This window comes from Lissotriton helveticus, chromosome 5_1 (assembly GCF_964261635.1).
Source record: "Lissotriton helveticus chromosome 5_1, aLisHel1.1, whole genome shotgun sequence".
Taxonomy (NCBI): Eukaryota; Metazoa; Chordata; class Amphibia; order Caudata; family Salamandridae; genus Lissotriton; species Lissotriton helveticus.
In genome coordinates, this window is record NC_136065.1 from 1,226,890,296 (window position 1) to 1,226,914,299 (window position 24,004).

Below are 24,004 nucleotides of genomic sequence, written 5' to 3' on the forward strand. Positions count from 1 at the left end.
AAGGGTTACCTGGACTGTCTGCACAGTGCACCTCATTTTGGTACACTATATAGAAAATGTAGGTAAAGAGCGAGAGTGGTTGGAATAAGCCTATCTTAATCTATGAATGAAGATTAGATGCAGGGGAAATCCTCAGATTTGAAGAATTGCCCTCACACTCCCGTTAAGGTGTCATGCTTCATCAATGGGCGTTCTGCTCCTCGTGGGGGTGGCGCTGCAGTCCCCCAAAGGCCCCGCGAGAGGGCTCTTTGTCAAAGATATTTTTAGATGAACGCCGCTGTGGTTAGGGCAATCCTTCAAATCTGAGGATTTCCCCTGCATCCAACCTTCATAGATTAAGATAGCCTTATTCCAACCACTCTTGCTCTTTACCTACACTTTATGCTGCCGAATGGGTGAGCACTTACTCATAGGAACAGTTACCCTTTAGTGATTAGACATACTATCTTGGGAGCACGGGTACTGGACCTCTTTTTCTGAGCCCCCTTTTCCTCTCTTTGTGTATTGAACATTATATAGAAAGCAAGCCTCCTACACAGATTTTGGGACATACAGGCAGTGGAGGAAAGGAGCCGCTTTAACAAGCATCCATTACGATCGGCGGTTGCCCACACCCCTGCTCCCAGACCTAAACAAATCTCAACGTAGGCCTTCTAGATAATAGTAGTAGTCTGTAAAAGCCAGTTACGCTTCTTCATTATCTAAACTTTGACTGTCTCTGAACCCAACCTAGAGGCGGTAAGGGAACACAGATACAGTTTACAGGCATCTTACTGTCCAGACTCCTTGTTTATCCCTTCAAGCCATGTGGAGGCAGCAACACCCGGTATATAAAGTTCAAGTCCAAGTTCAAAATTTGTATAGCGCACTACTCACCCAGAGGGTCTCAAGGCGCTTGAGGGAGGGGGGGGGGGTACGTTACTTGTCGAATAACCAGGTTTTTAGTTGTTTTCTGAAGGAGAGGTGGTTCTGTGTAAGGCGGAGGTGGGTGGGGAGAGAATTCCAGGTTTTGGCCGCTAAGTAGGAGAAGGATCTCCCCCCCATGGTGGATCTTAGGATGCGTGGAATCGCGGCGAGGGCTTGATTGGACAATCGTAGTTGGCGGGTGGGGGTGTAGAAGGTCAGGCGCGTGTTGAGGTATTCGGGTCCTAGGTCGTAAAGGGCTTTATGTGCGTGGGTGAGGAAACGGAAGGTTATTCTCTTGTTGACGGGGAGCCAGTGGAGGTCTTTCAGGTGACCGGAAATGTAAGCTTGGCGGGGGATGTCTAGGATGAGTCTGGCTGAGGCGTTCTGGATGCGTTGGAGTTTTTTCTGTAGTTTGGCTGTGGTTCCGGCGTACAGGGTGTTTCCGTAGTCCAGACGGCTTGTGACTAGTGCATGGGTGACCGTCTTTCTTGTTTCGGTGGGGATCCAACGCAAGATTTTTTTGAGCATACGTAGGATGTTGAAGCATGATGATGAGACGGCGTTGACTTGTTTGGTCATAGAGAGGGAGGAGTCCAGGATGAAGCCCAGGCTGCGTGCGTGGTCCGTTGGTTTGGGTGCGTTTCCTAGGGCCGGTGGCCACCATGAGTTGTCCCAAGCGGAGGGGGATGATCCTAAGATGAGGACTTCGGTTTTGTCTGAGTTCAGTTTTAAACGGCTGTTCTTCATCCATTCTGCTACTTCTTTCATGCCGTCGTGTAGTTTGGTTTTGGCGGAGTTTGGGTCTTTGGTGAGGGAGAGGATTAGCTGGGTGTCGTCTGCGTATGAGATGATGTTGAGGTTGTGTTGGTGCGCGATGGATGCCTGGGGACTCATGTATACGTTGAACAGGGTGGGACTGAGTGATGATCCTTGTGGAACGCCGCAGATGACTTCAGAGGCTTCCGATTTGAAAGGGGGGAGGCGGACTCTCTGGGTTCTACCAGCGAGGAATGAGATGATTCAGTCCAATGCTTTTCCTTGTATTCCAATGTTGCTGAGGCGTTGTATAAGGGTGCTATGACAGACTGTGTCGAAGGCTGCGGAGAGGTCGAGTAGGATGAGGGCGGCTGTTTCTCCGTTGTCCAGTAGAGTTCGAATGTCGTCTGTTGCTGCGATGAGGGCGGTCTCGGTGCTGTGTTTGGCTCGGAAGCCGGACTGTGATGGGTCGAGGGAGCCGTTGGATTCGAGGAAGGCGGCAAGCTGGATGTTGACGGTTTTCTCAATGACTTTGGCAGGGAAAGGGAGGAGCGAAATGGGGCGGTAGTTCTTAAGTTCAGTGGGGTCTGCTGTGGGTTTCTTCAGGAGGGCGCTGAGTTCGGCATGTTTCCAGCTTTCCGGGAAGGTAGCGGAGTTGAGGGAGCAGTTGATGACATCTCGGAGATGGGGTGCGATAATGGAGTCTGCTTTGTTGAAAATGTGGTGGGGACAAGGGTCGGTTGGCGATCCTGAGTGGATGGAGTTCATCAGGCGGATGGTGTCTTCAGTAGAGATTGGGTTCCAGGCGTAGAGGTTGTTGGTGGGGGGTTTTTGTTCGGAGGTGGGTGGGTTGGACTGGTCGCCAAAGCTGTTATGAATGTCAGCGATCTTGTTGTGAAAGAACGAGGCTAGAGAGTCGCAGAGGTCTTGAGAGGGAGTGATGTCGTTGGTGCCGGCAGTGGGGTTAGTAAACTCTTTGACGATGTTGAATAGTTCCTTGCTGTTGTGGGCGTTGTTGTCGAGTCGATCCTTGAATGCTGATTTCTTGGTGGTTCTGATCAGTTGGTGGTGTTTGTGGGTTGCGTTCTTGAAGGTGGCCAGGTTGTTAGTGGTTGGGTTTTTTCGCCATGCTTTCTCAAGGGTGCGACAGATCTTCTTGGATTTCTTGAGGTCATCATTGAACCAGGGGGCTTTTTTCTACCTTGTATGATTTGATGGTTTTTCAAGGGTGCTAATTCGTCGGCGCTGTCGGTGATCCATTGTGTGAGGTTGATGGCTGCTTGGTTTGGGTCCGATGATTTGGTAGGAGGGTTATGGTGAAGCGATGTGAAGAGCTGGTCGGTGGTAATTTTATTCCAGTTTCTGCGGGGGATTGGTTGTGGGTGGTTGTGGGTTGTGGTCTTTTTGTAGTTGAAGTGAATGCAGCTGTGGTCCGTCCAATGGAGTCCTGTGGCGTGGTTGAAGGAGATGTGTTTGCTGGAGGAGAAGATTGGGTCGAGCGTGTGCCCGGCATAGTGGGTGGGGGTGTCAACAACTTGTTTGAGTCCGAGATTGGCGAGGTTGTCCAGAAGGGTGTTAGTGTTGCTGTCGTTGTTCTTTTCTAGGTGGAAGTTGAGGTCTCCCAGTAGGATGTAGTCCTCGGAGGAGAGGGCGTGTGGGCTGATGAAGTCGGCGATGTCTACCTACTTTAAGCGCTACTGCATCTCCAAGAGGTAAAACCTCAGGGACGTGAGGTCATATTTATGACTCTGTCATTGGCACACAGATGAATAGATACTGCACAATCATCCACTGGACCGTGCAGGGACTCCATAGAGATACTAGAGTTAACTGGTAACAGGATGGGTGGATGGTTTGAAATGCCTACTGAAAAGTGTGGCTCATAACTTGGACAGACACTTGTTCCTTCTTGCTGCAGGTTATTCTTGGACCTCTTTAGACTTCATGAAGATTTGTGGGTTCCACATGGTTTACTGTGGCCACAGGAGCTTTGCCTCTCTAAGTCTGTTTTGGAGACATTCAAATCTCCTGAGAACATAATGTGCAAAGTGAATGTCTCTTCTGCAGAAGACCTTCCGAGGGTCAGGCCCTCACCGGGCATACACCTTGCACTACTCTGATGGTCAAGTAGAGAAATCATGAGTCGGAATCAGTTATAGCGCTGGTGAATTCCTTAGTAAATTTCACTCTAGTGAGTTTCTGAGCGATCCCTCTGAAGTTGTTTAGCCTGTGTCTCTCAAAGGCTGTCCACACAGACTCTGCAAAAAAGAATATGAAGAGGATGAGGGTATCACTAGTGCGCAGGCCCATCAAAGTCATTATACCTAAAGCTCACTACCACACATGCACTCTGCTGGGCTGCCCCATTCTGTAGGCGGAGAAAAACAGGGTTCAGGGAGAGCCAGGGGAGACAGCACCACGTTGGGTCCAAAGGATGCATGACCATTTTCAGGTATCACTAGATTCACTAGACACAGACCACAAATCTACTAATCAAGGAGAAACAATTAAATGTAATTTGAGAGTGTATGACACTTATGCTTCATTCCAGAGTTTTCCTCTGAATCAATAAAAAAAATGCAGATGTTGAAAGATCCGGTGATATTAGCTTCGAGCACCAAGATTGTGTAGCCATTCAAGGGTAGGCTGAGACAAAGTCGTGCATATGTTTTTGAAAATGGTAGCCAGGTCCAGGGGTTTCATTGTAAGGATGGGAGAGGCCTGCAAATACAAGGTCTCTGCTCCTCCATGGACGCCGTTGAGGCTTGGGAAGGGGGTCGTGCTCGTCATTTGCTATAATAAAATGTCCCAGATGTTCATTAAAATGCTTTACCTGGAGTTTTATTCAGGGACTCTCCTGTGCTGGGAAATGGAAGCATGGCCGACATCTAAACACACCTTTCTAGCAGTGTGTTGCCGGCCTCAAAGAAATGCAAATGTGCACGAGTTAATCTGCAAATGTAAAGGATGTGCAGATTCTCGTTGACTTCTCAGGACAGGAGAGTGCTGTTGCAGTTAATAGATAATGGCCTAATCAAACCTGAGGGGGCCACCCTGGAATATATGCTGAAGGGGTCCCCTCACATGCGGGGGCCTTTCTTAGGCCTCTGGTTGATGTGAGTAGCATACGCATCTGCCAAGCAAATGATGGCAGCAGTGACCACCGTTCAGTCTAACACTGCACCGAACCCCACATCCTTATATAGGATTTTTTTGTGCGTTCAATATTTTGTGATTAGAGGAGCAATCTTCTGTATGCTATTTATTTGAATTTGGGCACTTCTAATGCGCTATAGCCAGGTAGGTACCTCAGCACATTTTTTAAAGACCATTTCTGCAAATCACTAACCAGTCATATAAAACCATAGGAGTCTTGTAGTGGAAAAGCCAGGTGATTAATCGCTCTCTAGTCTAAATCTCAGCACAGAGTGTTCTCATCTCAGATTCAGTGTAAGCCAGTTCTAGAGCATTGCTGCAGCCCTGAAAAACATCTTTCCCCATAAAGTTCTCTGAAACTTGGGAACGGTGAATAACCAAGCTTTTTCTGGGCGCAGACTGCACTTGGGGGTATAGAACCTAGATTTGTGGGTAAGAGGGTCTTTGTCTGCCGCCATATAAAGCTTTATGAACTAAGCAAATGTATTTAAAGTTAACCCTCTCAAAAACCTGAAGCCAATGATGTTTATTTAGACACTTTGAGAAGGACATGTGGTTTTTAATGTTTAGAATGAGTCACGTTGTGACATTTTGTACTAATTGCGGTTTATTCAAGGCTTTTGTAAGAACCTTCATATATACAGCATTAATGTAATCAAACCTCATAGTCACAAAAACATTGAAAATCTGTATTCTTTTCTGGATGTTGAACAGAATCCTAACCCATTTTAGTACTCTTATTTGAAAAAAACAGTCCTTAGTCATTGAGCAAATCTATTAATACACGGGTAGGTCAAAATTAAATTTGCTTACAAGATTCTTTATCAAATGTAAATGGGGGGACTCTGATCTAAAGATACGAGTCCCACACTATTCACACAGGAAGTGGTCCCAAAATTTCCACCTGGTTTCCCTACTATTCCTGTTGCCCAAATCTCGTCTCATGTTTTGTAAACGCTGCACAAAACGGTACTGTAGCTCAGTGAGTTGAGTGTGCATTGCATTCACAGCTGTGTGACCTGTAAATTGCTAGATAAAAGCAAGGAAATGTAATTCAGAGTTTCATCCATCTACGTTTGCTAAAGGCAGTGACATTTTAAATGGGAAACACTATTTGTTTATTAAAATTTCTATATAAAAGTGCAGAAGAATTAGCAGATTGTTATTCTGCTTTGTGATAATGAGAAAGGAATGTCTTTGTATGGTAATCCGTTCATATGTATGTCCTTCCGAGCATGCACCTGACGTACCGACATGGCAGAGTTAATAGCAAATTGTAAAATTGTAAAATAATAATTTCCGACTAGAGAGGAAGAGATTGGTAATTTAAAGAGGCTATGTATTGTGGTCAGTCGTCCTGGGAGGCACGTTATTGATCCATGCAGAGTGAGGAAGAATTGGAGGGTTACCCAGAATGTCTGACAAAAGGGAAGCAGCTAATGCTTGTTTTCAAAGGTGATGGCGGGAGAAGACCATTTAGGCAGTGGAGACTTAGGTGACAGACTGACAGACGGACAGACAATGTAAAACACTAGCTATAGGAGCTCTGAACAAAAAATTCACTTGTTCCGTACAAAACAGAATGAAAGGGGCGACAGCACGGCCAATAATGGTGAAAAAACATTTGCTCCTGTTATTCCGCATCACTTACCACCAATGCTGTGATCAGATGCTAGTCGACTGATAGCCAGCAGTAATATTATTGGCACTCAGGTGATTTTACTTCTGTTATTACCTCAGGTGACGCTAAAATCTACTGATTACATGCTAGAAATACGTTTTTCCCCCTAAAATGACCTAATTTTAGGATAGTCAGTGGAGACCAAGCTCTTAGCTGCTCTCATGTATTTAAACAAAATATTTGAAAACAATTGTAATTTAACTATTTTGAGCAGACTTGTAGATTTTTAGAACGCCCTAACAACAATATTTTGTGAAACACTTAAAAAACACATAATAGCTGGCCTTTAATTAAGTGGTCGGTGCCAAAATATTGAAGCGCTGTAGCTCAGTAAATAACACATATTACTCAATTCAGTGGTATTCAATTACAATTTTACAATTTTATTAAACACACTTCGGACATTCTGACCTTCAGCACTAGTGTAAACAAACTTGCGCCCCCCCTGCAAGCTACATGGAGGACCCCCTCAGGACTGTCAGGAGCTGTCATGCCAGGGTACTGTGCTAACGGGCCCCCCACACTGCGGGGGCGGTGGGGGCCTTTGTTATGCTCCTGTTCATAGATCAAATCATTTGAAGCTTTTTGAGTGGTAGTGCACAGAGTTTACTGAGCTGTGAAGTTCTTATTTTTAATTGTCATTGTATTTACATAGCGCTTACTATCCCTGAGGATGTGTTGAAGGGACAGTTATGTAAAAAAAAAACTGCATTACACAGGGTCGGAATATTACTAAAATCTATGGGTCTCATTTTACAATGAAATAGTGTAGGGCAGCTCCTCAAGTATTTTTGATTAGCTGCCCTATGCCAATTCAAAAGGGCAGGAATGGACTGTATTCATAAGATACAGGGCACTCCTGTCCTTTCTGCCGGCACAAAATTTGATGCCTAGCGCCAACGCAGGCATCCTTGCACCATGGTGCAAGGGTGTCTGCATTGTTGGCAGGATTGTTTTTGTGCAAGAAGGTACACCTTCTTGTGCAAAAACAACCCATTGAGGCCTTTTCCTCTTTCTCTGTGTGCTACACATAGAATGAGGAAACAATTGAGGAGAAAAAATGTTATTTCTCCCCGTTACGCATCCCCTCGGGCAGCGTACAGTTTTGACGCCTCCTCAGATTTACAGACCCTTGTAAATCTGGGAATGTGTCAAAACCCATGGGAAAACCCATCGCAATGCCCATAGAAAGCCCCCTGGCGCAGTGTAAGGCAAAGCACTGACTTGCGCTGCGTTGCCTTGCACCAATCTAGGAGGCCATCAAAAGCCACGCAAAGTGACTTTGCGTGGCCTCGTATATATGGGTCTGCTCTCTGCGCAATCAGAGCGTCATAGAAAATTATGCATCAGCAGCGCAAGGGGCTTATAAATAAGCCCCTATATTTTGGAAGCAGCCTGAATATTTTGGAAGCACCATTTTATCGTAAAATGTTTTGCACATTTTGTAGCGGTCTATCTTATACTGTATGTTATGCAAGTATAAAATAAAGACTTTCTATTCACAGTGCTTTCTATCACAGGCTGTGGCTTCATAGCACTAAAAATACACAAGTCACTATTCTGCACTGCACCAACTACGATTTAATTCTGAGGCTCTCTGGTTTCACACAGACTTTAGCAGTGCATTACTAATAGAGGTTTCATAATTTGCTATAGTGTTCCCACTGAGTAACTTTTTAAAATGTATTTATTTTTCATTGAAGCTGCCCGTCATTTTATATGTAGCTACGTGACGGTGACTGACCTAAAAAACGTGCATATGTTTTAATTATGATGAATGATGTTTAGCTAACTTGAGTTACATGCAGCTGTAATTGCCAAGCTGTCAGCATCCCATGAAATATAGTATGATTTTTCACTAACGCTGTGCATTAAAGTTGCAGCCCATGCATAACAGCTATTATACCAAGGGCCACTGGAATTATGTGATTGTGCGGCCGCAGTGATTTTAGCATAGTTATAGATTTACCGCATTTGCCACATAATTCATCATCTGCTGCATAACCTGCTGATTTTAACCCCCAAAAATGTATTTACTCAAGTTAGTAAAAAGCAACACCAGGTGTTGCCGCTCTGTAGAAGGCCCTTCGTAAAGCTGTACAGGTCCCCTTTTTGTTGCTTATTGCTATATTTTGGTGTTAAACTGGTGCTAATGAGGTGCAACCACAGATTGACCGTTTCTCTGTAGAACATTTATGGTTGTCACAGATAAGGGCTACCAGGTTCTAGAAATGTTGTCAGAAGGGGGTCTTTACGCATAAAAAAACTTTGATTGGGTTCTCGGCATCAAAATGTTTGAAGATCACTGCTGTAGAGTAATTAGAAGCTCTATAGAGATGATGGTCCTTGTTCAGAGATGGTAGGGGTTGGGCAGTGCAAATCACTAGGTTTTCTGACAGACTAGTCCAAACCTTGGGGCATTCACTAGTTGTTGAAATTCGTAGACTGTTGTTTATATGGTGCATTCTAACCGTATCTCAGTGCTTGGTTTCTTGATCTGTGTCTTTGTGCTGTAGGAAAATAGGCTACTTCTGGTATTCACATCCCGCAGTGTCTGTTACCTTTTCTATAGTACACCTTTACTGAAGACTATCCTGGTGCATTCCATTGCAGGGTAAACTTCCTGTCCTATTGCTCGGCCGATCTGAGGATTTAAGGCCTGGAGAATTTGTGGTTGCCATTGGAAGCCCATTTTCCCTTCAAAACACTGTGACGACGGGGATTGTGAGCACGACACAAAGAGGTGGGAAGGAGCTGGGACTGGTGAACTCGGACATGGACTACATCCAGACAGACGCAATCATCAACGTAAGTACAGACGAGGGCCGCCATTCATGTTGTGTGTCTCAAGTGTGGGCAATGAGCAATGTACCAAGGTCGGTGACAGCTTAGGCTATCATTATAGGTACCTGTATTAGAAAGAGTTGCTTTTCAGCCATATCCACTGTTGCAGAGTTGCCGTCAAATGCTCACTGCCAATACATATCAGTATACCACAAACAAGGCTGCCAGAATGCACCCACTTCCGGCTTACATGAGAATACTCACCTGTACACTGCTCGTATGTACCCACTAGTTTCTCGATCAGCGCCAAAACTATCAGGAAAACCATCACTGCCAACCACTACCATTATACAGACCAACACAATGTGCAGTACATCCCCTTTGCCAGTCCATCCCATAATATCAGCTTCCACCACTGCCCGCAGCCTCTCCGCTGTTAGCACTGGTAAGCATGGGCACTGCTGCCCTACATGCCGTGAACAGCTTAGCCGCCACTGTCGACATTTCCAGTCCAGACCAACATACATCATGGCCGGCTTTAGGGCAGTGCGACTGGTGTGGCCGCACTGGACACTGATCTGGAGGGGGGGCACTTACCTCAAGGGGAGTGGGGTTCTGTGTATAGCAATACGGTACGATTTAGAGTTCCTTGTGCGTCCAGCTTTCAGGCAGCAATGAAAATGTCATGATAACACTTATGATTAATGTTCCTGCTAGAGAGAGACATCTGAGTTTTTTCTAGTGGCAGTTTTGACTCGCCATAAAGACCCGCATGGGGTATGTATCCCTGTTGCAAATAACAGATCTGTATTTTATGTGGATAGCTGAATGGAATATTAAAGACAGCCTTTACCAGCACTTTAAAACAAATGATGTATTTAAGAGAGGGGATAGGGATACCTGAGGGGCACTTTTGCCCTAGTGGTAGTCAGTGGTGGTGGCCGCCACAAACAAAGGGTGGTGGGCAGGTGGAGAGAGGGGGGTGTCACGGTCGGGTGGGGGTTATTTGTTAGAAGAAATAAATTAAAAATTAAAAGAACCTACCTGAAGTCATCGGCCTTCTCCTGCGATGCGTCGTGCCTCCTTCTTGGTCCCAGCAGCCCATTGGGACAGACTCCCATCCAATTCCAGTACTGCAGAGCAGAGCAGGGATTGGCCTGAGAGGACTGGAAAGATGCTCCGCTCAGGCCAGGGAGTCTGTGGGGGTTTCTCCAGCCCAGCTGTTCAATGCAGCCGGGCTGGAGAAACCTAAGTGTGTATACACATAACACTCCTCCTCCCATGCCCCACCCCTCCCTGCACAAGCTGGCTAAGAGCTGGCAAATGAAAAATAAAACAATGCTAGAACATCGTTTTATTTTTCCTTTGCTGGCTCTGATCCAGGCAGTGGGGCAACGCTTCTCCGCCATTGCGGAGGAGTCGCTGCTGGGGGAATCCGAAGAGGCGGTCATATGAGGGAGACTGCAAGAAAGATTGTTGCACCTGGTGCCTCAGGGCTAAAGCTGGCGCTGACATACATACTATTAACACTGCCAGTGCCAGCACTGCTGAACTATACACCCGGTGTTAACACCACCAGCTGTCATTGCCAACACTGAGCACTATCATCACCACAGCTGGCACTGCCAGCCCCAGTTACCCTCCTGCTTACTCTCTTTTCTTCTGCTCTTTCTTTACAGTACGGCAACTCAGGAGGACCCCTGGTGAATCTGGTAAGCGACCATGTTTTGATTTGATTATGCAAAGTCTCATCATAATCCACTGTTCATTTTGGCTAACATAAAACAATATCTCTAAGGGTGTAAGACAGGAGTACATTTTTGGTAGCACAATGAATTGCTAGGAGCGCAAGGGAAAGCAGGGAGACAAAAAAATCCAATGAGACACCGTACATTTGTTATATAGATAACTTCATATATTTGTTATATAAATAACCATATATTTAAACATGTATGAGAACAGCACTGCATTACATTAAATGGCATGTAACCTGTGGATGATAATATACATTCCGATTAGGACACCCAGTATCGCTTAACGTCCCTGTCATAGAAATAACTGTAACCTGGTCCTGATGATGGCCTAAAATTCCTACAGGCTGAAATGCCATCGACTTTTACAGCCAAAATTACAGCGCCAGTCCTTCGAGGATACCCATCTTAAATTCCCCCGTATATAACCATATTTATTGTTTGGGTATCCTCTTCGATGTAAACTCTGTCACCAACTGTTTTGTGTTTGCGCCCCTTCATGTCACTGTTTATACATCCTCACGTGTCACTTGCGTCATTCACCATTTCATGAGCACTTGTGCACAGTATCCCACAGGTTACATGCCATTTATTGTAACGCAGTGCTGTTCTCCTACATGTTTAAATATATGAAGTTATTTATATAACAAGTATATAAAGTTATCTACATAACACATTTACGTTGTCGCATTGTATTTTTTTGTCTCCCTGCTTTTCCCTTGTGCTCCTAGCAATTTATTGTGCTGCCAAAAATTGACTCCTAACTTACACCCTTAGGGACATTGTTTTATGCTACACATGATGGCCCTGGTCTCTATAGGCTTTATGAGCTACCTCCTGTAGTCCGATATTGCATTCATTCTGGCTAAACACACTGGCATGGCTGAAATTGTGAGAAATTTTCAACCAATGATAGCCACTACTAATCTTTATTGCTAACCTTCCAGGACAGTAGTACGTACACGGGCAGTAGTACGAACACTCATAAGGCTGAATAACCAGCGTGATATCTTTGTAAAAGAGATTGTGCTGCCCACGGTTCTGTGCACAGGAGTTTTGGCCCTTCATGGGATGTGTTCAGACTCTGCCATGCATTGGCACACCCTAGTCTGCCTGCGCGGGTGTGTGTTAGGAAGATGCCCGAGTGACTGTACAGATTCTTGCCCTCTGGCCTTTTCTACAGAGTCCCCTTCCATCGGCCTGTAACTGACCTCTGGGATCAGGCGATGCCCTCCATGAGACCGAGGATATGAACCTTCCATCCAAGAGCCGAGGGCATGAACCTTTCAACCAGGAGCTTCAGAAAACAACTTCCATCTAGGAGCCCAAAGACCCTCCGACTAGGAGCCGATGACACAAACCTTCCACCCAGGAGCCGAGGACATGAACCTTCCATCCAGGAGCTGAGCGCATGAACCTTTCACCCAGGAGCCGAGGACACAAACCGTCCACCCAGGAGCCGAGGACACGAACCTTCCATCCTGGAGCCGAAAACACGAAACTTCCGTCCAGGAGTCGAGGGTCTTAACCTTACACCGAGGAGCCCAAGGACATTAACCTTCTATCCAGGAGCCGAGGGCATGAACATTCCATCCAGGAGCCAGAGGACTGGAACCTTCCATCCAGGAGCCCCAGGACACACACCTTCCATCTAGAAGTCCAAGGGCCTTCCATCCAAGAGCCGAGGACACAAACCTTCCACCCAGGACCCTGAGGGCAAGACCCTTCCAGCCAGGAGCCCAAGGACCCTCCATCCAGGAGCCGAGAACATGAACCTTCCACCCAGGAACCGAAGATACGAATCTTCCATCCAGGAGCCGAGGACCCGAACCTTCCATCCAGGAGCCAAGGGCATGAACCTTCCACCCAGGAGCCCAAAGACATGAAATTTCCATCCAGGAGCCGAGGGCATGAACCTTCCATCTAGGATCCCGAGGACAGGAACCTTCCATCCAGGAGCCCAAGGACATGAACCTTCCAGCAAGGAGCCAAAGAACATGAACATGAGGACACAGAGGGCACAAACCTTCCACCCAGGAGCCTGAGGACAAGAACCTTCCATCCAGGAGCCCGAGGACCCTCCATCCAGGAGCCCAAGGACAGGAACCTTCCATCCAGTAGCCCAAGGACAGGAACCTTCCAGCAAAGAGCCCCAGAACATGAACCTTTGATCTAGGAGCCCGAGGACCCTCCATCCAAGAGCTGAGGACACAAACCTTCCACCCAGGAGTCAAAGACATGAACCTTCCATCCAGGAGCCGATGGCATGAACCTTCCATCCAGGAGCCCGAGGACCCTCCATCCAGGAGCCCAAGGACAGGAACCTTCCAGCAAAGAGCCCCAGAACATGAACCTTCCATCTAGGAGCCTGAGGACCCTCCATCCAAGAGCTGAGGACACAAACCTTCCACCCAGGAGCCTGAGGACAAGAACCTTCCATCCAGGAGCCCAAGGATCTTCCATCCAGGAGCCCAAGGACATGAACCTTCCAGCACAAACCTTCCAGCAAGGAGCCCCAGAACATGAACCCGAGGACCCTTCATCTAAGAGCTGAGGACACAAACCTTCCACCCAGGAGCCGAAGACATGAACCTTCCATCCAGGAGCCGTGGGCATGAACCTTCCATCCAGGAGCCCAGGGCATGAACCTTCCATCCAGGAGCACGTGGACCATCCCTCCAGGAGCCGAAGACATGAACCTTCCATCCAGGAGCCTAGGACAGGAACTTTCCCTCCAGGAGCCGAGGACACGAACCTTCCACCCAGGAGCCGAGGACATGAACCTTCCATCTAGGAACCTTCCATCCAGGAGCTGAGGACACAATCCTTCCATTCAGGAACAGAGTGCATGAACCTTTCATCCAGGAGCCGAGGACACAAACCGTCCACCCAGGAGCTGAGGAGATGAACCTTCCCTCCAGGAGCCGAAGGCATAAACCTTCCATCTTGGAGCCCGAGGACCTACATTCAGGAGCCGAGGACACAAACCTTTCAACCAGGAGCCGAGTATATCAATTTTTCATCCAGGAGCCCGAGGACAAGAACCTTCGATCCAGCAGTCCGAGGATATGAAGCTTTCACCCAGGAACACGAGGACACAAACCTTTCACTCAGGAGCCCAAGGACACAAATCTTTCACCCGGGAGCCAGAGGATAAAGGAATGCTATCAGGAGTTCGAGGACACGAACCTTCCACCCAGCAGCCAGAGGAAATTAACCTTCCATCCAGGAGCTGAGGACACAAACTTTCCACCCAAGAGCCGAGGCCAAGAACCTTCCATCCAGGAGCCGAGTACACAAACCTTCCATCCACGAGCCCAGTGCATGAACCTTCCATCCAAGAGCCCAAGGACATGAATCTTCCACCCAGTAGCCGAGGACATGAACCTTCCATCCAGGAGCCAAGGGCATGAACCGTCCACCCAGGAGCTTGAGAACACGAACCTTCCATCTAGGAGCTGAGAACAAGAAACTTCCATCCAGGAGCCGAGGACATGAACCTTCCATTCAGGAGCAGAGGGCATGAACCTTCCATCCAGGAGCTGAGGCCATAAACCGTCCATCCTGGAGCCCGAGGACCATCCATCCAGGAGCTGAGGACTCAAACCTTCCATTCAGGAGCTGAGGACGTGAGTCTTCCATCCAGGAGTCAAGGACACAAACCTTCCACCCAGGAGCCGAGGACATGACCTTCCATGCAGGAGCCAAGGGCATGAACCGTCCACCAAGGAGATTGAGAACACGAACCTTCCAACCAGGAACCCGAGGACCCTCCATCTAGAAGCCAGTGGACACTAACATTCCTGTGCTCCCCTCTCCCTGCACCTGTGCACCCCTCTCCCTGAGCCCCCCTCTCCCCGTGCCGGGGCGCCCCTCTCCCCGCGCCGGGGCGCCCCTCTCCCCGTGCTGGGGCACCCCTCTCCCCGGGCCTGTGCACCCCTCTCTCCCTGGGACTGTGCACCCCTCTCTCCCTGGGCATGTGCACCCCTCTCTCCCTGGGCCTGTGCACCCCTCTCTCCCTGGGCCTGTGCACCCGTCTCTCCCTGGGCCTGTGCACCCCTCTCTCCCTGGGCCTGTGCACCCGTCTCTCCCTGGGCCTGTGCACCCGTCTCTCCCTGGGCCTGTGCACCCGTCTCTCCGTGGGCCTGTGCTCCCTTCTCCCCGGGCCTGCGCACACCTCTCCCCGCACCTGTGCACCCCTCTCCCTTGGCCTGTGCACCCCTCTCTCCCTGGGCTGGGCCTGTGCACCCGTCTCTCCCTGGGCCTGTGCACCCGTCTCTCCCTGGGCCTGTGCACCCGTCTCTACCTGGGCCTGTGCACCCCTCTCCCTTGGCCTGTGCACCCCTCTCTCCCTGGGCCTGTGCACCCGTCTCTCCCTGGGCCTGTGCACCCGTCTCTCCCTGGGCCTGTGCACCCGTCTCTCCCTGGGCCTGTGCACCCCTCTCTCCCTGGGCCTGTGCACCCCTCTCTCCCTGGGCCTGTGCTCCCCTCTCTCCCTGGGCCTGTGCACCCCTCTCTCCCTGGGCCTGTGCACCCCTCTCTCCCTGGGCCTGTGCACCCCTCTCTCCCTGGGCCTGTGCGCCCCTCTCCCCGCGCATGTGGCAGATTCCGTCCTCTGTGGACAGATGCCACACATGATTCTTTTTACACTAAATGCTGACTTTGCTCGGGCGCTGCCTGGAAGCCTGTGGTCTCCCTCTACCATGACACATCCCCGGTTTGGCACCCCACAGAGGATTCTATTTTTGGTCGCCGTTTTATGTTGTCTGGAAAAAATGTGACCAAAAACCTCCATCATATTGAACAGGTCAAGGACATCAAAGTCGGCGAATAATTATTTGATACAGTGAGTTGGTGCACAAAGAAAATCTGCGCAGCAGCGATCTCTTCATGCTGCCTGCAAGGCGGTCATCCGAACATGGTTTTTAAATCTCAAAGGTGGACGGTCCTCAAGGAAAATGCTCGGATTCCCAGCAAAACTGCATTTTTAAAAGACTGTGGTAGGGCTGGGGCAGGCTCAGTCCCATATCTGGCCTGCATCGTGATATTCTATTGTGTGTACTCTGTTCACCTTGCCAACGTAAGCCACCGTGGACACAGTTTTTTGGGGGGAGGGGCTGCTGTTAAGTACAGCACCCCTGAAACTCTACTACAACTGAATACCATTTCAGAAGCTCTCCCTCTGGCACCTTATGGTTCTTGTACCCAGATTATCATGCCTGGGTGACAACCACTCTACACATGCTTAACGACACATACCTAACCCTCCACCGTGACAAACGTGAATCCCTGAGTAAAACCTCTTGTTCTTGGGCTGTGTCTTCTCAGCTGAAGGGATCCGTTCAACCTCCGAAAGTGAGGTACATTAAGAGCATGGATTCTCCACAGAATGTACCAGAAGCTTGTAACTTCCTGGGGCTGGGCAACTATTACAGCTGTTTCATCCCAAAACGGTTCAGGATGCTACTAAACAAGCAAGCAAAAAGGCGGCACTAAAAAACCTCAGGCTGCCTACAGCAAACTAAGGATTGCGTTCAAGGAGAGACTAACATAACATAGCCTATTTTGACCGTCAAAATGAGTTTAATCTCCTAGTGATAACTAGGTGATGTTTTCTAGGGCAACATCAGTGAGAAGGCACCATTTTGGCGATAGTAAATGCAAGCTAAGTCCTCACAGAATACAAGCAGTAGTATTCACAAACAAAAAAAGACTGAAATGAACCACTGGGGCTGCGGATACAGTCTCTATGTAGTGAGTGATCCTCGCTCTCAAAAATAAATCTTGCTAGAAGAAAATATTAAAATGTATTATCCAGAAGCAGACACGTTTGGTCAGTCACCACACAAGCCACGGATTAACAAGTGAAGATGGTGGGGGAGCTCAGAGCGGGCTTGCAGGAGGTGGTTGAAAAAGTGACGACATATCTGGTCTTATAAGTCAAGGAATTCCTTCAGAATATGTAGAAAATCACTTTGGAAGGCTCGCACCAATGGACACGGGAAGTAGATAGGAATGTAATGCCATTCTTAATATCGGTCAAGAAATAACAGTATCTCCAGAGGGACTGGTGCTGAGAAGTTGCCGGATTATAATGCCCACTTCCCCGAGACGCTGCGGAGCACAGCTGGCTGGCAGCAGCCACCAGGACCTAGTGGTAAAAAAAGATATCCACAACTGCCTCACGTGCCAGGCCAAGAAACCCCTGGAGAGACCTTCCTAATAGTGATGGACCCGCTGTGCATGTACTAGCTCTGATACCAGAATTCCACAGCCTCTCCACTGGGGCAGAAGCTAATCACCTTTTCAGAAGTTTCCAAATTTGTGGGGGTGATTTAGCAGGGGTGGAGAACTGAATAAACAACCTGGCCCAGGACCTCTACTGGAAGCCATGCTGACACTATGAAAGCAGATGTTTATTGACTCAGTTACTGACTTGGGAACCTGGGCTTTGGGTTTAAATTCCTGCACAAGACAAAAAATCCTGTGATTCTGTCAACTCTCATAGGATCCTTTAGACATGAATGCCTCATCTGCCTCATGTCACGGGTCCGTGGCCGTGCATAGTAATGGGGCACTGCTTGATGTTCCACTGGCGGACCCTCATCTGTCCCCACCGGCATAAACCTGTGACCTGACGGTTTGTCTCCCACTGGGGAACCAAATGTTCCCCAGTGGGAGACATGCTAACCAAGACAGGGAAAGCAATTATTGTACCCCACACGGAAGGGAGAAAACTCCCCGCACGTAAGTGCCATAGACTTTTTCATTTTTAGAAATAAACCCAGCTTTAGAGGTTTGTTTCTGAAAAGCAAAGAAGAGTGCCTAGCAAGTAAAATAACAAACACATGGCGCTTGCACTAAGGGCTGACTCTAGGGCAGAGTGACTGGTGCATCCGCACCTGATGAAGTGTGGCTCAGGGGTTAGAGGCAGCAGACCTGAAAGCTGAGATTGGTCCTGGACCAGGGTTCGATTCCCCGCCTCGGCGGGTCTTGGGCTAAAAATTTCACGGACTCGATAATTCTCGCCCCGGTCCCTCCTTGACTCACGGGTTCCGACTCTGGGCAATAGCTTGCTTAATCTCCACAACGGCCCCTCGCGGCGGGATGCCTGACTTTCACCTTGTGGATACCCTGCTATCTCACAGGGGAATACCAGGAAGGGTTCCCTAAGCAAGCGCCGGGACACCCACTGCGGGTAGCTGTGCGCTATATAAGCTCAACTACATTTACATTTACATGCCAACCTTGGGAGGCGCCATGTTTAGAAATAACGCAGGTTTGAAAAGCACTTGCTGCAGAGTTCCTTGTGTGTCTAGAAGTTTTCAGGCAACAATAAAAATGTCAATATAACTCTGGTGATTAATATTCCTGGTGGAGAGAGTTCTTTTGTCTACTGTCGGTTTCCACTCATGCTAAAGGAGCAGATGGTTAATATGCCTGCTGCAAAGAATGCGTGCCACGCTAATCACCCGAATGTATTTTATGTGGCTTGGTCAGTAGGTTACTGTTTTTGTCGCTGAGATCCTTTTGTTACTTGCTGTTCATATGTTACAACCCTAATATAGGATAGTGTGCTATAAATTGTCACCAAAGAAGTGAATGGAATAGGTTTCCTCCAGTCTTTCATTATTCCAATGTGGCTAAAAAGGGTTCATTTGGGTAGAAATACATTTTTATTAGTAAAGCCAACCACTGTGGTATGTTTTAATCCTGAGTTTGTGCTTCTGGCCAACACAGACTACACCATGGGGCGATGGGTCAGCCCACTTCTGTCATTGACTACTCTCACTATGAGATTTAAAGAAAATGAAGAGTTGGTGTGGGCTCCTTCAACAAAAGTTATATATTTCTTACTATAGGTATGCTCAGTTTTCAGGTCAGGGTATGTGATCGTAGAGGAGCTAAATATATACAAGGTGATTCCTCATGCTGCTATGTCCCTGTATTTTCACCTTAAAGAATCTATGCATTTCCATCACTTGATAGAAAGTAAGACATTTCTCATCCCATTCCAGATATGGTTAATAACCAGCCATGCAGACCCTAACCATCAACAGAGAAAAAAAAGCTGTGGTCTCTGTTCACAAGAGTAGTAAAACTGTATCCATATTAGTGCGCCCATGCATGGGTGCAGACCCTTACTTTTGGGAATTTACCAGCCTTTCCAGCAGTGCACCTAAAAAGCTGTGCCAAGAGCAGAATTCCAGGGGCTTTATGACATATAGGGCACACTTTCCCAGCTTGCACCACAGTGCACCTTTAAACATGGAAAGTGCACTTTATTATGCTGAATGCGCTGCTCTCAGGGCCTCCAGAGGGCTGCCACCAGGTGACGCACTATCAGTGCGCCCTATTTTTGTGGTGCACTGTCAGTGCGCCTCCTTTCCGCCCGTGTCTACGATACATTGCAGGCGCAGAGGTAAAGAGATTCCTTCATTTGCATGGGGCCACACCCCGATGCAAATAAGGGACCACCCACCTGAGATAGCGCTGGGGCTACATGTGCACCACTGCTATCTGTATAATGGAACGGGCCACCCAAGCGTCTGCGGCCCCTTCAGTAATACCAGAGGTGCCTGAGGTGCACAAAGCGGGTGTACATGCCCGTTGTGCTGAGTGGCACTTTCCATAATACGGCCCCTGGTGTCCTACTGGGAATGTCATGTGACATCCCACGCCCTCATGTTCCACCTGTGCAGAAATTTACACTGTGCTGATTTAAGCACAGAGGGAATGATGTCCCCTGTACAAATGCATGTTTTTTTCTTTTTTATCTGTAGGGAGAAATATTTTGCAGTGAAGGAAGCCTTTCATCGGTACTCTACATTGCAAATCAGAGTATGATCAGTTCCCCTTTCCATCTTGGAAGGGGAGCAATTCCAGCCCTTGCCTGGAGTACATTTTTAATCCTTTCCATATTTCCCGCTGTGGTTAAAGGGCAGATTTCAATTTGTGAAAGCTTACAAATGTATGAGTTTGTGAGTGTCCTCAAACTTACAAGATTAACCATGCCTTGTAACAGACTTGGCTTATACTTTTCGAATCAGAAAAGGACAAATCTATTTAGACAGATGCATATTGAGTGCTACAAACCTCTATCACTTCTTGAAGGAATAATGCATTTCTTGCTTGCCCCTGGAGTCCTCAAACACAAATTATTGCTGGTACAATAGCCAACGCAAATTGAGAATTGTGTGATTGCTATGAACAGGATTAGACGTGACCTCCTTGGTATATAGTGAAACATAAATAGTAATGTCTACTAGAAAGGTATATTAGTATATTTATTTTCCTTTTCAACACCAGTCTTTTTCCCTGCTATTCATTTTACCTCTGTATGCAGGATGGGGAAGTTGTTGGCATTAACACTCTGAAGGTCACAGCTGGAATCTCTTTTGCCATACCATCGGACAAAATAAGGAAGTTCATGGCCGAATCCCATGACAGACAGGCCAGAGGTATGGATTCAGAGGCTTCCTGTCCAATCGCAGCATGCAGAAAGGGCATGGTAATGTGCACATGAAAAAACAGATATGTTTAAGGTACTCCGCATATGAGCAAGATGCAATGATGTGTGTTGGGCAATGTGGAAATGTAATTGAGGTAGGAAGGTCTGAAGGACAATTTGCATTGATAACATGACATGATAGGAGCATACCAGTGTGAATTTGGACAGGATGAAGGAGCAGGGGCATGTTAATGTGCCAGTTGGTTCAACGAAGGGGTATGTACAGAGCAATGGATACATATGGAAAAGATAAATGAGCAATTTAGTGAAAATACACATATTGTTATTTTTGTAATTTTTATAAAGCATACACTCTTGTCATTTACATGAGCTTTCGCAGTGGAGGGTTGTCAAGAGAGGGTGTATATTGGGATATTTTTGTCCCTTGGTTCACATAGTATGATCTATGAGATTTCTGGGGGTTACATGTACACGGTGGGAGCAGGATGACATGGTGAACTAATTAGTGGATTAAAGTAACTGATTGGTTTCCCTCTTGGTTGATGAGTGTTACTGGTTATTGTGTTGCAAGATGGTCAACTTGTGGCAGATGTCTTGCTTTGCCTGATGGAATAGTCAGATTTTCACAGGTTTTCTACAGTTTAGATGCTCATTGGTGATAGATATGTTTGGTGAAAGAGTGCTCTAAGTTCTGCTTATCAGTCTGCTAATGAATGACCTCCCATTTGGAGTTTTATAGGTGGGCGTAATGAGAGGATTGGCGAATGCTCAACCAAAGGTATGGGGGTGTAGTGTCAAAATTTAGGTTTCGCAAGGAATTTGCAGTTTTTGAGTTGGCTCCTTGTCGCAGAGTGAAATTTGCTAAGAAGATGTTACTGTTGGTATTTGTGGTCTTGTTGATTACACAGAAATGTGCTATCAAACAGGCAATTCCTTGCTGTGAAGTTAAGGTTCAAGGTTGATGATTTCAAGTGAGGAGGCATGGTCGCTCTGTCTCGCTCATGACTACCCAAAAGAATATTAGTGAAGCCTTGGAACAGTAAAGTCCATGATGGTAAGAGAGGAGCAAGTAAACCATTTTTCAGTTAAAACTACAGGGTTAGGTCATCATTGTTATAAATATCTGCTATTATAATGTTGTTACAACCGTGGATTTGTAGCTGTGTGGTGAGAGTATTTATTAAAACATTTCTGACACTTACTTTAGATTTTTCTGATTGCACATCAAGGGGGAGTTACATTTACCCATTCACTTACCTCTGAATTAGTATTGGTGCCGGAGAGGGAAAGTGAAAACAGAGTAATACATATAGATGAGTTTACTGTAAATCAATAGACACCCACTTGAATGTGAATAATTAGCATGTGTGCCCTCAGCTCCTTTCCCTCGCAATAGCTGGAATTTTGTACAGGATTATGGACAAGAAACACTATTTCCAGCTACACCGTAGCACCTTTTTTAAATCCACATTATTTGCAATAGAGGCCGCGATCAGCTAGTTACAAGAATATTACATCATTTGGGAGCCTTGAAAGATGGTACGTTGTGTTCCAGATCCTCCCATCTCTTGCAGGAAGACAATCAAGATATATATATATATAACTGTATGTAACTGACGAAGGCGTACCGCCGAAACGCGTCTGAACTTCATTTCTTGTGTGCAATAAATCCGTTCTGGATTTGACCCCCGCGAGTGCAGTTTCTTTGTTCGTGTGCAAATTATATATATATATATATATATATATATATATATATATATATATAGAGAGAGAGAGAGAGAGAGAGAGAGAGAGAGAGAATTACATTGTCGAATCAGTTATATCCTGCAGTTGAATTTCATAAACCAAAATGTCTTACTCCATGAATGCAATTAAATGCCATATTACACTCATCCTCCCTTTAATCCAGAATTGATTATAAGATCCTTTTGTGTCCAATTTATTAGAAATGGCTACTACTTGAATTTGATCCACCAACCATCCATTCAATATTGCGATATTAATCATACTCAGGGTAATGATACATGTTTTCTCTATAGTGAATACAACATAACATTGTATATTATCAAAAACGATAGCATGGAAAAATAACATACATTTTAAATCTATTCAGGTTATTAATTTGGAACGAAAATAATAACAATTACTTACAGGAGTAGAGAATCACAGTGATGATTTGGGAAAAAGGAAAAATGGTTCTGAACTATTTTACTTTTCATTCACTCGAATAAGAACAAGTGTGGGCCAATTTTATTTGCTTTCATGAGGCTGAATGTGTACTATTTTGTACCAGCCTTTGATGCCATAATGAATAGCGACTGCACAGATTAACAAGGATCTGCAGTCATTTTGGCTAAGACTGTTTGGTAGACCCTTCCTCTGCACTATTAATAAACCTTTTTTTAAATAGGAAAGCGTCATGAGTTTATAATAATTAAGCTGATCAGAGACAAAGAATCTCAGAATGGAAAAGTAAGACCACAGAATTCAACAAAAGATGGCACATGGCATTGGTTGTGTACCTGTCTTTGTGCACAGCTGGCAATTCTACTGACCTAATAAACAGGTGACTACACTTGCGTGCAGAGGTGTGGCGGCCTTAGGTAACAGCGGAGTATACAGCAAGGCAACAGTCCTCAATGTAAATGCCAGACAATGCTTGGCAGGCTCTCTATTCAATAGCAAACATCAATATGTAAGTCACAAAGGCCCCTACAATCTAAGCATGAAAACAGAATAACATTCTTTTCCGTCGCAAAGACAATAGGAGCACCAGCTGGAGACAGATGATCGAATACATCCATTATTAAGGAATCCCTCAATATGTTTATCTGGGACATCTTGCTCCTTTCCTATTAATGCATACACCTCTCCTTAGGTATACTTTTACCATGTACCAAATGTATAAGAGAATCATAAGGGAAATTGTATTTTAAATTGTATACAAGAGGTTAATTATTTGTATAGATGATTGTACACCTGCCTTTACATTTAACACCAGTGTATTAGCTTGAGCTTGTGCAAAATGGACATCTTAAAAATTGCTGCTGCTCAAAATGAAGCAACACCAAAACCTTTCATTCAGCATTAGCAACTTACTTTTTAGAACATCTCTTAATTTCAATGCTTAGTCCTTTCATTCCTTCAAGACACACTTAGTGTGTCCTCATAAAGTGCCCTTTATTCCTGGATATCCGATGACTATGTTTGTCATCATAAAATCAGTCAGGCAAGGGATATCCTAGCTGTCTACCTTTCCATTAAAACCCGTATTATCCTTTGGACATTGCATTGTTAATACAACATATTTTACCTGCTCTGTAATAAATGTATCAGTTATTAGAAAGTCTCTTACGAGGCTGCCTTACCTTCTGTGTTCAAAATTGTCATTACCATGAACATTCCAACCCAGATAGCATCCAAATGAGTAATACATTAAATGATGGCTCTAGAAGGCGACCATCGACATGTCAAAAATGTAATGGTTTATAAACTGTC

The 24,004-nt window shown here is 46.3% G+C and overlaps 1 protein-coding gene across 1 annotated transcript in view; it reads left to right on the top strand.

Annotated features, from left to right (window-relative positions):
* Window positions 1–24,004, top strand: part of HTRA1 (HtrA serine peptidase 1) — a 325,350-nt gene that overhangs the window by 226,617 nt on the left and 74,729 nt on the right. Inside the window, exons 4-6 of the mRNA XM_078643951.1 lie at window positions 9,113–9,307; window positions 10,963–10,995; window positions 20,381–20,495. Of these exons, the coding sequence (XP_078500077.1) occupies window positions 9,113–9,307; window positions 10,963–10,995; window positions 20,381–20,495 (343 nt within the window). The remainder of the gene's footprint in view (window positions 1–9,112; window positions 9,308–10,962; window positions 10,996–20,380; window positions 20,496–24,004) is intronic.